The sequence below is a fragment of the Elephantulus edwardii genome, unplaced genomic scaffold, assembly GCF_000299155.1.
Source record: "Elephantulus edwardii isolate Elephantulus edwardi_28Jun2011 unplaced genomic scaffold, EleEdw1.0 scaffold00026, whole genome shotgun sequence".
Classification (NCBI taxonomy): Eukaryota; Metazoa; Chordata; class Mammalia; order Macroscelidea; family Macroscelididae; genus Elephantulus; species Elephantulus edwardii.
Window position 1 is genome coordinate 22573126 of NW_006399776.1, and position 12673 is coordinate 22585798.

The 12673-nt window shown below is 42.3% G+C and overlaps 2 protein-coding genes across 2 annotated transcripts in view; one reads left to right on the top strand and one right to left on the bottom strand.

Moving 5' to 3' along the window:
* Window positions 1–213: 213 nt before the first annotated feature.
* Window positions 214–6352, top strand: LOC102853817 (mitochondrial inner membrane protein OXA1L-like). Its single transcript, XM_006883126.1, has 10 exons — window positions 214–276; window positions 704–865; window positions 1916–2132; window positions 4555–4698; window positions 4946–5031; window positions 5229–5393; window positions 5611–5715; window positions 5819–5981; window positions 6066–6146; window positions 6225–6352. The coding sequence occupies exons 1-10, from the start codon at window positions 214–216 to the stop codon at window positions 6350–6352; spliced, it is 1314 nt and encodes a 437-aa protein (XP_006883188.1).
* A 1826-nt stretch (window positions 6353–8178) lies between these two features.
* SLC7A7 (solute carrier family 7 (amino acid transporter light chain, y+L system), member 7) overlaps window positions 8179–12673 on the bottom strand; it is a 49133-nt gene continuing 44638 nt past the window's right edge. Inside the window, exons 4-9 of the mRNA XM_006883127.1 lie at window positions 10522–10645; window positions 10188–10291; window positions 9829–9925; window positions 8896–9045; window positions 8495–8678; window positions 8179–8285 (exon numbers count right to left, since the gene is read on the bottom strand). Coding sequence (XP_006883189.1) covers window positions 8179–8285; window positions 8495–8678; window positions 8896–9045; window positions 9829–9925; window positions 10188–10291; window positions 10522–10645 — 766 coding nt within the window. The remainder of the gene's footprint in view (window positions 8286–8494; window positions 8679–8895; window positions 9046–9828; window positions 9926–10187; window positions 10292–10521; window positions 10646–12673) is intronic.

Consider the following 12673-nt stretch of genomic DNA (forward strand, 5'->3'; position numbering starts at 1 on the left):
ACCTTTCATTTCAATCACCAGGAAAACACTTGTAAAGGTCCTAACATAATCCTTTCCGTCTTCTTACCCACTTCAAATATGGCCGACAAACTCTAGTCACCTGTGCCATTCGGTTGGTAGGATAGCTCCGGCTTCACGCCCATTTTCAAAAGGGCGGCTTCCCGCGGGATTGCGTGCGTGAACGCGCATGCACAGATCTTCTTCCGGGCAAAAATGGCGATGGGGCTGATGTGCCGGCGGCCTGGGCTTCTGTTCCTATTACGGGCTAAGCGTCAGGTAAGGATGTCATCTCTGGGCAGAGCGTTGGAAGTCATTCTTGTTCCCGTGATTTCCATCCCAGGGACAACTTTTATCTTAAGCAGACACAAAACTGCTCACCGCGACCTCTGTCTCATGACCTCAGGTCGCATGGAACCACAGGAGGGTTTTTCTTGGGCTCCGCGGGCTCGGATACTGGGCATCGTCTGTCCCTGGGAACGGGTTTGGCACATCTGACTCACTCTTTGGACCCCAGAATGTGTCTAGGGTAAAGGAAACCCAGGAGGCGCAGGTTCCATCTTCTTCCCTCCCTCATTGCATGCTAAGTCTTTGATTGTAGTAGCATGTCAGCTCGCCTCACTGAAAGTGAGCAGTGAATGTCTGTAACCCACGCTGGAACTTCTGCCATCGATAAAGGGCCTTCTTCGCCCGTTTACTCGCTCAGTTCCACAGCATCACGGTGCCATCACGCTGGCCCCGCAAACCGCTGAACACAAGACTCCTGTTCCCAGCCGGCCAGCGCTGCGGGCGCCCGCGCTGCGTCCTCCTTGCAGTCCCCAGCCCTCGCTGCCTTAGTACATCTGTCATCTCTTTTGCAGAAGCCCAGGTAAGGAGCTTTTCATTCCCGCAGCGTTAGGAGGGATACTTGGCTACTTGATGTGTGGTTTTGGTGGGGGCGAGACTGGTGTATAGTTCTTATCCATACTTCCCTACATCTTCCAAAAATAATGATACCTCTGCTTGAGGTGGCATTTTCAATTCAGTTAACGTGGGAAACAAAACCACAGGTGGTTTTTTGTGACTTGGTATTCTGGGTGGTGGTGGGTGTATATTAGAAAAAATTAACTTGAATATCAAATGCATGATTTCATGGAAATTATTTACCAGGATGAGACCATTGGGTATTCTGGCTTTAAAAGAAAAGTGAGTGTTGTAAGGAAAAATTGTAAGTAAAATAGCTTCAGCATACAGCAAAAATCGAAAGTGGTACTCAATTGTCTGAAGTCGGGGAGGCTCTTAAAGAAAACTTAAGCTTTTAAAGGTTTAGGTTCAGTCCACAACATGGATGAGTCTAGAGGACATTATGCTGAGTAAAATAACTCAGTCACAAGGAAACAAATACTGTATAAGACCACTATTATAAAAATAGGTTGGTGTGAGGAAGAGGGGCAGGGGGGGCAAGCAGAAAAAGAATGGATAAATAATTCCAGCATTGGAATAGATGAAGGGAAGATTAGTTTAAAATAAATAACATAATCAGATACTATGTACAGAACACACACTACAAATTAAATGGGGTTGGAGAGGGGAAGAAAAAAAGTAATAAACAGAATGTGTGTGAAGGGAATAGCAATATGTAGTGAGCGGTGTTCATTGTAATAAGCTAATTGCATCAATCAGTAGTAATTAATCTTTGAATTATTGGAAAAACCAGTGTGATTTATAAACTTTGACTCAAATAAAATGGACATTTTTAAAAAAGGTTTGTTGTTAGGGGCCATTGAGTGCAACTCATAGTGATCCTGTGAGCCTATTGTGTACCATCCTCATCATCTCTGACACACTTGAGTCCATTGCTGCAGTCACCATGTCAATCCATCTTGTTAACACTGAGCACTTATTTGTCGACATTACTAAATTACTTTCTTTCTTACAGGGGCAAGCTTCTCCTCCAGTTGTTCCTGTAACTTCCTCACCTACAGCAGTGACTGAAGTGCTACCTGGAGAGACTGCAGATATTGTCCAAGCTGCTGCAGAACAGAGCTTCGCTGAACTGGGGCTTGGGTCATACACCCCAGTGGGACTGATCCAGAACTTCCTGGAATTTATGCATGTTGACTTGGGCCTACCATGGTGGGGAGCCATTGCAACATGTAAGAATATATTCTGGCAAAGATGGAGGGGAGGAGCTCAGGTAGCTGCTAACTGAGCTATCATCAGTTCAAACTCACCAGTCACTCTGATAAAGAAACATGGAAATCTGCTTCCATAAAGAAAAATCTTCCATAAGGAACTCCTATGAGGCAGTTTTGCTTTGCCCTAAAGCGTCACTGAGTTGTAGTAACTCAGGGGCAGCAGTTTAAGGGTATAATCTCTCTCTCACATTGCTGTCAAGTCAGAACTGACTCACAGCTGACTGTAAGTGAGGAGATTACCCATCTTTCTCCAGCAGAGCAGCTGATGTATTTGAACTGCCTTTGGATTGGCAATGCAACTGCCTGCCCATTCGGCCCCCAGAGCTCCCTTTAAGGTTATCAGAGTTGAAAAATTACTGATTGAACCTTCCAGATGGCAGCCTGGTAGTGGATCAGGGCAATAGTTGCAGATGTTTAAGGATCAGAAAAATACATCATTCAAATGACAGGTTCAGAATACTTAAATGCCTCCTTGTATTTCCAATAGGTTCATTAAGTTAATGAGATTTAAGATGTACTGATCTTTGAATGTTAATAAAATAGAGTGAAGAGACTCTGTTAACAATAATGAAACTGCCCTGATTAGGAGAAGGTCAGATTAGGATTTATACCCCAAAGTTAAGCCATTACATTGCTCCTTTTGTAAAAGGAGAGAAAACTATACTTAAAATTCTGTTTACTTCTTTCTCGGTACCTGTTGCTTCATCAACTATTCTGTCTCTCATGTCTCCAGATTGTCCCTCCTTGCAGCCTACCCTGAACATGGGTAAATGTGCTCGTGCATATAAACAGTGTATTTCTTCAGGAGAAACTGCTTCGTTCTCTGCTTTTACAACTTCATTGTCATTCCTTCCTTGCATAACTTTTTATCAAAGCTTATTTTGGTTTGTTTTGTGTGGGTTGTTTTTTTTTGTTTGTTTGTTTGTTCATTTTATTATTATTTGTGTGTGTACCATCAAATCGGATCTGACTGGTACTAGAAGAGATTGTCCCTCCTTCTCCAGCAGGAGCATCTGGTGGATTTGAACTGTGCACCTCTGGGATTGGAGTGCAGCTTCTTGCCACTAGGCCATCAGAGCTCCCTTCAAAGCTTTATTTTTAAAAGTAATTTATACCCCATGGCCCAACTTCTTCCTGTTCACTCCTTGACCCTCACCAACTTGCATTTTATAAATACTATTTCATTCAAACTGCCAATGACATAATTGGTAAACCTACTTTTCTTCCATACCTAACTTTTCTGCATTACACATTTCAGACCTTGAAATCTACCCCTTGCCTTTATGATCACTTTTCTAGGTTTTCTTCTGTCTTCCTAGCTACACCATTCCCTTCCAATACCCTGGCTTCTGTCCTTAGCACGCCTCTCTTTCTACTCCATTTCATCCATCATGTTAATAAAGCCTAAACATGTATCTCCCTAATCTCTTCTCAGCCCCAGTCTATGCCACTTGTATGTCCTCCCAAGCCAAAACCAATTCACCTCACTGCAATCCTCTGTTGTAAGCTATTTTAGAAAGAGACCTGTTTTTACCCCTGGAGCAACTGGTGGATTCAATCACTGGCCTTTCAGTTAGCATCTTTCTTTTTTTTTTTTAAATTTATTTATTTGTTTTATTTTTATTATGTGTGTGTGTGTGCGCGCGCGCACCGTCACATCAGATTTGATTGGTACAGGAAATGGTTCCTCCTTCTCCAGCAAAGCATCTGGTGGATTTGAACCGCACACCTCTGGGATTACAGTGCAGCTTCTTGCCACTAGGCCACCAGAGCTCGCTTCAGTTAGCATCATCTTAATACGTTATATGACCAGAGCTATTTTCATGTCCTACAGATACTACAAATTAATTTTCGATTTATTAGGAAGTACAAAGTATAAGAAACGAAAATTTAACTACAGCAGTAGGAACTAGATTGCCTCCTATTTCAGGGATTTCCTGGGAGCCCTAGAGTTCTATAAAAGTTTATCTGAGCAAGTTGAAGGCCAGAGAAAACACAGTTCAGGCTATCTTCATCCAGAGCAGCCTCATATTACTGATTTTGTATATTGAAGCTATACTTAACTGTTGAACAAAAGGTTCCATTGATACAGGAGAGTTTGAAAATCATTGATCTAAGAAAACAGACCATTCTATAGGAAGTGAGCAGGATCCTTGGTTACCTGCTTAAAGAAATTAACACTGGTCTTTTGTTCTATTCAGAGAACCAAATCTTGAAGGAATTAAGTTTTATCCCTTAAGTTCTGGGCCCTCCGGGCATGAGTCATAGCATGGTGAAGGCCAGAATGAAAAAGACTTATTCAGTGAAAAGCTAAAAAACTGTCACATCTTCCAACTGCAAAACTTTTCCTTTTACTCCAATTCTGATTTGTGTTTTCCAGGCACAGTTGTTGCCCGCTGCCTGATTTTTCCTCTCATCGTGAAGGGCCAGCGAGAAGCAGCCAAGATCCACAACCACTTGCCAGAAATCCAGAAGTTTTCCACTCGAATTAGAGAAGCTAAATTGGCAGGAGACCATGCTGAGTGTGAGTCAATTGAAGGATGAGCGTGGGAGAGGACCACACTTAGACTTTCCCTGACATTCTGCTAGAAGAAAGCAACATCCTACAATAGAACTTGCTATGGTTGAGCATGTTCTAAAGACTTAGCTACTTGCTAATGTTTCCAGTGACTCACTAGCCAGGGTCAAGTTGAAATTTCACAGGCCAGATAAGGAGGCTATTCACCTCCGCTATCTGTTAGACCAAATTACAACTTGCCCTCACTTTGTAGTTTACAGGGCCTCCACAGAGATGAACCTTTACCAGAAAAAGCATGATGTGAGTCTCTTCAGACCTCTCATTCTACCTCTAACTCAGGTGAGCAAAAACATTTCCCTCTTATTTCATCCTGAATCACATCAAACAGGAAGAGTTTGCTGCTTCTGTGTTTCCTATGCCCCTGCTCCCTAAAAAGTGGGTATTGGTATTATTCATGGCTTTCAAGATTAAGATTAAAATCTTGAAATCTTTCTCCTCTGCTAATGAATCCTGACATTGTTTATCCTGTGTAATAGGCACCGATCTTCATTTCCTTCTTCATTGCCTTGAGAGAAATGGCCAACCTTCCAGTACCCAGCCTGCAGACAGGTGGCCTTTTGTGGTTCCAGGATCTCACAGTATTTGACCCCACCTATGTATTACCTCTGGTGGTCACTGCCACAATGTGGGGGGTTCTTGAGGTAAGCCCCAGCTGGCCAAGTGAAAGACCTGCAAGCTGATGGCTGTAGCAAACTAGGAATGGGGATAAAGTGGTTATGCAGAATGCTCATTTGTCATTCCCTAGAGAATGCAATTGATGAGGAAGAAATTAAAGCCAGATTAACCAAAATTGACATGTATTTACTATTCTGTCCACTTCCTCACTCCTCCTTTTTTTGTTTGTTTTTATTTTGGCAGCTTGGTGCTGAAACAGGTATGCAAAGTTCTGACCTTCAGTGGATGAGAAATATTATTAGGGTGATGCCTTTTGCAGTCCTGCCCATAACCATCCATTTCCCCACGGTAGGTAATGGTAGGAGCTGACTCCCAAGTCCTTCTACCTTTGCCACTTCTAGCTAGCTAAACAAACATGCAACTTCTGAGTACTCTCTTTGTTCCCACCCAGGCAGTGTTCGTGTATTGGCTCTCCTCCAACCTGTTTTCCCTGGGCCAGATGGCCTGTCTCCGGATCCCCGCTGTACGCACTGTACTTAAAATCCCCCAGCGCGTGGTGCATGACCCTGCCAAATTGGCACCACGAGAAGGCTTTATAAAGAGCTTCAAGCAAGGTAAGGACCAGTCCTCTGTGAAACAGGATAGGTGGAAGTGGTCTAAAAACAGTCAGCAGGACTGACTGACTCCTCTTTATGCAGGTTGGAAGAATGCCGAACTAGCACATCAAATGCGAGAGCGTGAGCGACGCATGCAGAGTCACTTGGACCTAGCTGCCAAGGGTAAATCATATTTTCAGCTGCACTCTTTTCTTTGATTCTTCCCCTCTTTTCTTCAGTGAGTTTTGTTTTCTTTCCCAGGTCCCTTACGACAGACCTTTGCCCACAATCCTCTGCTACAACATGGAAAGAGTAGCCCTCCCACCACCCCTGACAGCAGAAGCAGCAAACCAAAGTCAAAGAAGCCCTGGCAGGACACGCTTGGCTGATTTATGGCATGAACTCCGTCTCTTCAAAGACTATCCTCAAAAACAAGGCTTGATACTATGCCCTTGCCCCCTTGCCCTGGTCCTTGGAACTGTGGGGCATGACAGTGTTCATTTTTAAAAATGGACTCCACTACAGACTCTCAAACCTGTGTGTGGAAGAGAGCATTGGAAACCTGGGTGATCTTCGCATCTGCAGAATAGTAAATTTCTACACTACCTGCTGCTTCTTGATACTTACTAAACAGGGAAAGGGGCTGAGGAGTGTTGTTTCAGACGGGCCTGAGGAGTGTTGTTTCAGACGGGCCTGATGAATTGCATTTTTATCCTAATATGTTGTTAGGTGTCACGGAGTTGAAACCAACTCAATGCTGACATCCCACCCCCCAGTGGGTTTTCAGAGACTGTAAATCACACTGATGGGGATTGTCCAACTTTCTCCCATGGCCCATGTGGATTCAAACTCCTTGCCTTTGGTCTAGCTGCACAACTCTACCCACTCAAGGCCATCAAACTTCCTATCTCAATATGATGATGTTGGGTACCTTCAAGTCAAAACCCACCCATAGCTGACCCTTAAGATGGTTTTTAGAGGCAGTTAACTGCACGGAAAGAGGTTGCCTATCTTTTCCCCACAGAGCAGCTCATGGATTCAAACCACTTATCTTTGGGTTGCTAGCCAGCTCCTTACCATTATGCCATCAGAGCTCCCTATTTCCAGTTTTTTTCGAAATTTTTTTTTTTATTTCCACTGTCTTTATTTATCACATATGGCAGATTTCAGGGATACCAAACAAGGCATTGATTGGTTTGTAGCAGAACTGTTGTCACGTGAAAAGTTTTGTGGCAAAACTGCTGTCACCTACTTCATTGGGTTTCTTCCCAGGGATTCAATCCTAAATCATAATCCTTTAATAAAGAATGTGCTCTACTGCTAAAAGTATCTAAAAAAAAAAAGTGACAAGGATATAAAAAATGCATTTCCTGCCCCAAATACTGAGAGCTTTACTCATTTCCACATCCTTTCAGCACCAGGAATATAGCAGAAACAATTTTGTGAATGACAATATTATTGTCTGATACTAACTCTCATGCTATAAGCAGCACAGGAGTCAGTTTCAATTACTTTCCCTCCTTTTACGACCACCTAGACCAGTGTTGTCGAAATTTTTTCTACGTGGATGATCTCAAATTCTTAGTGGTAATTAGGAAAGTGGATATCATTTTTTATTAACCTATCCTTTTACTGTGACAATTTTTTCTGTTCTCTGCTACCTTGTATGTGTAGAGATTAGTTGCATCAGCAGCTAGCTTAGAAGGGAGGAAAGAGCATGTTTTGATGATTAGATCATTTTGTGTTTCTGCAGTTCAGTAGAAGCTGTTCCACAAATGGTGTAGGAAGTGAAGCCAATGAAATCTTGGGAAGATATCCCTTTTATTGTCCAGCACCTGTGACAGTTTCATGTCTCTTAATGAGACAGGAAGCTTAGAACATCTTCAGCCCTTTTAAAGGAAAGTAGGAATTGGCAGGCACAAGCCTGAGGTGAGTGAATATCTGGAAATGTGCTACCAAACCAACCAAACCCACACTGGAGTTGCTCAAAGTGTCATCATCTCCTTTACCATTCCCTTAAAAAAAAAAAAGTCTGGAACACTATGTAGCAAAACAAATAAATTATTTTCTGTCTCAAAACACAAGCTCAAAAGGCTATCTGGATCAGTGCCTCCAAAGAGGTTTTTTGTTTTTGGGGTTTTTTTTTTTCAGCTTGACTGCAGCCAGTAGAAGACAAACGATCTCTGATTGCATATCTCAGGATTCACAGTGGTATTTAGTTAGACTTCGGGTCTTGTTGCTTGGACATTTCTTCCTCATCTTCCAAATCCATCTCTGCAGCCACTGACATACATATGATCTGAAGGTACTTTGTGGTGGTTGCTAAAAAAAGGAAGTGTGTGTCAGAATTGGAAAGTGGGCTGAGCTCAAGTGGCCCTAAATGGGATTACACCTGGGGATAATAATTCTTTTTTACCACAAGGTTGATAACAGGAAGGGACTATGGCAGATGTGATTTGGGAACCTAGGTTTGCAGATAAGGCAAACCAAATTCTAAAATTGTTGGACTCACTTGAGGATCCTAGACTTACCCACAATCTTTCGGAGGCAAAGAGGTCGTTTTAGTTCTGGCACTCTGACAATGAAGAAGTAAAAAGGCAAGCCTGAGAGGGCAATGCCGATGCCAATGAGGGAGTTGATTGTATCACTGTAAAGTGGAACAGCCACCAGGAAGACAGTGCAGAGGCAGAAGATGATGGGGAAGAACAGGCTGAGCTGAAGGCATAGAAGAAACAATGAGATAGTGTGGGGTTTTCTTATCAAAATAACCCCACCTCCCACAAAGATCAAAGCACTGAACCCTAACTTTCCATGCTTTCTCCACCACCACAAAGTCCTAAGCAAACGTTTTCTCAATAAACTGTCTTTAAAAAAGTCTCTTGTAATAGCAACTCTAGGAGTTTCAAATAGAACTGAGGTTATGAGAGGTTACCTTGAGAGGACGCAGCCGATCAGGCTCTTTCCAGCGCAGATAGAGTTGGCCCACAATAGATAGCCCCACGAAGAACCAGTAGCTGAAACTGTAGTAGTTAATGAGCTGGAAGATGTCTTCCACACACAAGTAGATGAGTGCCATGATGCCCTGTAGGCACAAACACAAGCCACCTCTCAGAGACCTTGGATACATTTCATTCCAGTTTACCCCTGCGAAGTGTTTCGAGTCTCCATCGTCTGTTTCTTTCCCATCCTAGTTGACATTCCTCAGGGCCTTCAAACCTGTGCCCAGTTAACCTATAAAGCACAGCTCAAAACATAAGCCTTCAAAACGGGGCTTTTGTCTATGGCTTCAACCTACATTCTGTTTCCCACTACTCAACACACTGCTTTACCCTCTTCAGACATTTTCAGGTGCTGTTTCTTAATCCACCTGTTTGTCTCTATTTGAAACTGTGAGCTTCAAAATTCAAATGCACTCCTCCAAGAAGTGTTTCTTCATTTACCCTCTACCCTTCCAGAAGTGATCACTTTCCTTTAAATACCCCTTACTAACTTCAGTGGTACTCATTCTGTGGTTGCCAGGTGCCATCAAGTTGGAACAGACTCAAGCTGACCCTCCAGTGAGTTTTCAGAGCCTGTAAATCACACAGGAGGAAACGGCCCATCTTTCTCCCTCAGAGTAGTTAGCGAATTCAAACCACCTTTAGTTGGCATTGCAACTCCCAACTAAGTCAGACCACCCGACCTCCTTCATTTTAGTGTGGTCTATTCCATGAATTACTTTGTGCCTTATCTTAGACTGGAAGTTAACTTGAAGGATCAAAAACCTTTAGAGTTTTCAGGAAGCTAGGAAGTCATACCCACTGTACTGGAGTTCCCACACATGCAAGTTCTATCTTTCTTTCAGTTCATATTTGAGATTACTTACATTGAAGAGCAGAGATGGCACTGGCGTGAACCTCTCAACATGAATCATGCAGATGGCATCAGGGAGGTGACCTTCTCTTGACCCCACAAAGAAAAGCCTATTTTAAATAAGTAGACACAAATATGAGTTGATGTGCAGCCTAGTTACGTGCCACACAAGTCTTCTGCCTCCATCCCTTGAAGAGAATTCTAGTAAAGAGGTAAATTCAACTTTGAGATTAGTGACAATTGGAGACTGCCCAGGAGAACCAGAAAAGGCTGTAGGTATCATTTGGGAACACAGAGTAATCTGGGTCCTAGAAGTCCTAACCGTCCCCTGCCATTCCTCATAACACTCCACTGAAAAAGCACCACTCTTACCGAGATGCAGCCACAATGGAGGCATTGAGACCGCCAAAGCAGGATAATGCAACTGCCAATGGGATTGCCCAGTTGAATACTCCAAAAATCTGGTCTGCAAATGTCTTTAAAAAAAAAAAAAGGAATGGAAGAGTCAGCATCAGCCCAAGAGAGATGAAAAGCATGGAGATAGGTGCCTCAGATTCCTTTGATTGGAATCCAACCCTTTTTCCACAGTGGGTAAGAGCATACTCCTTCAAGACTATGAATATACTTCCCAAAGTTTTCAAGAGCTGGTATACCCCCCAAAGCCCATAAGCACACCCTCCATCCTTTGCTAGTCAGAATTCTTTACCACTGCAACAGCATCACTAGCCAGGATTTCTCTCTTGTCCAGCACCGTATAGTAGGCCACGTTGGTCAGGATGTAGATAATGGTGACAATGGGCATGGAAATGCCAATGGAGAGGGGCAAGTTCCTACGGCCGAACAAGGTAAAGGATACGTTAGTACCACAGTTCTATCCCTTTCTTTCCTTTGATCCTTAGATTCTTCCTCTGCCTATTATCCTTTAAGGGATGGGGCTTCTTGCTCCAATTGCCTATGACCAGCCAGGATATCAGGTCACACCCCAAGGCTTTGAACTATTATAAACTAAGGGACACCAGAGAAAATCTCACAAAGAGTAAAAGTATTACTAAAGAGGTGAGCTCTACACAGCCAGGAGAGGATAGCCCTGATGAATGGGACCTTCTAAAGATTAAATTCCTGTGCACATCAAAAACATTTTCTAACAGAGTGAAAAGAAAACCTACTGACTGGGGAAAAAGTTTGCCAATACCTTCTCAGGCAAGGGTCTCATGGCAAAAGTTTACAGAACCCAATAGGGCCTCCACAAGTAAAACACTGATCACACAATTACAAAATGGGCAAAAGACATGGAAAGGATGTTCACAGGAAGATATTCTGATGGCCAACAGACATGAAGAAATGCTCAAAATCACTGGCAATAAGAGATGCAAACCACAATGAGATACCATCTCCAGTAACAGAGACAAAGTTTAACAGGACAAGAAGTAATAAATGTTGAGGATACAGTGAGATAAGAACTCTTGCACACTGTTGGTGTGACTGTAAAATGGTACAACCACTCTGGAAGGCAGTTTGTTGCTTTCTTAAAAAACTGAACATAGAAATTCCGTATGACCCAGATATTTCATTACTTGGAATATACCTCAAGAAAATGAGAACTGAGGCACAAATAGACACTTGTACACCAATGTTTATAGTGTTAGTCACCATCGCAAGAAATGGAAACAGCCCAAATGTCTAACCACAATTAAATAGATTGAGAAATTATGATATAGTCACACAAAGGACTACTACCCAGCTCACAGGAGTAATGATTTTGTAGATCATTACCTAATTAGGGAGGGACTGGAGAGCATTATGCTAAGTGAGCTACCGCAATTCCATAAGAGCAAATACTGTCACCACAACAAGATAAAGGTAAATAAATCAATTGAAAAATGGGCATGAAATATGAACAGACACTTCACCAAAGAAGACATTCAGATGGTGAACACGTGAAGAAATGTTCGAAATACCTATCTCTAAGAGCAGTGTAGATCAAAACAACTATGAAATATCATCTCACCCCAGTAAGAATAGCAAAATTTAACAGAACAGCAAGCAACAAATGCCGGAGATGTTGTGGAGAAACTGAAAAACTTATTCACTGTTTGTAGAAGTGTAAAATGATGCAACCACTATGGAAGGCTGTATGGTGCTCTCTCAAAAAGTTGCAAATAGAAATACCATTTTATCCAGCAATTCCACTACTGGGAATATACTCCAAAGAGACCATAGCTGTCACTCAAGCAGATATATGCACACCCATGTTTATTGTGGTTTTGTTCACAGTAGCAAGGAGTTGGAAACAACCTACGTGCCCATCAACAAACAAATGGATAGAGAAGCTGTGGTATATTCACACAATGGAATACTATGCTGCACTGAAAAACAAGGAACTTATGAAATATTATTCAAAATGGGTGACCCTGGAGGACATTATGCTGAGTGAAATATCTCAGTCACAAAGGGACAAATACTGCATAGTGCCACTGTTATAAAACATGACTGACATCGGGGTTAGGGGAAGACTGAGAAGAATGAGATAAATAATGTATACTGCATTGAAACAGATGAGGGAGAAAATGGTTTAAAAGGGATATGTGATTAGGTATTATTGTCATGACAATAGCCCAGAACAAAAGCTGCATAGTGGAGTGGACCTGGGGGGGAGGGATTGTAAAACAATGAAAGAATCTTTTTTTTTTACTTTTCAAAGAGAAGGGGGGCAGGCAGGGAGAAAAGTGGAACAATGAATGAATGGAAATCCAAAGTCTCTAAATTTTCATTAAAATGAATAAAAAGAGAAAAAAAATTTCTCTTCATAAAAAAATAATTTTAAAAAGATAATTGTTGTTGTTGTTGTTGTTGTTGTT

Excerpts from the sequence above, each read along its gene's own strand:
- LOC102853817 (XM_006883126.1), top strand. The coding sequence starts at position 214 with ATGGCGATGGGGCTGATGTGCCGGCGGCCTGGGCTTCTGTTCCTATTA. Across the intron at positions 277-703 it reads TATTACGGGCTAAGCGTCAG|TTCCACAGCATCACGGTGCC; the intron begins GTAAGGATGTCA and ends TTACTCGCTCAG. Across the intron at positions 5,982-6,065 it reads TATAAAGAGCTTCAAGCAAG|GTTGGAAGAATGCCGAACTA; the intron begins GTAAGGACCAGT and ends CTCTTTATGCAG.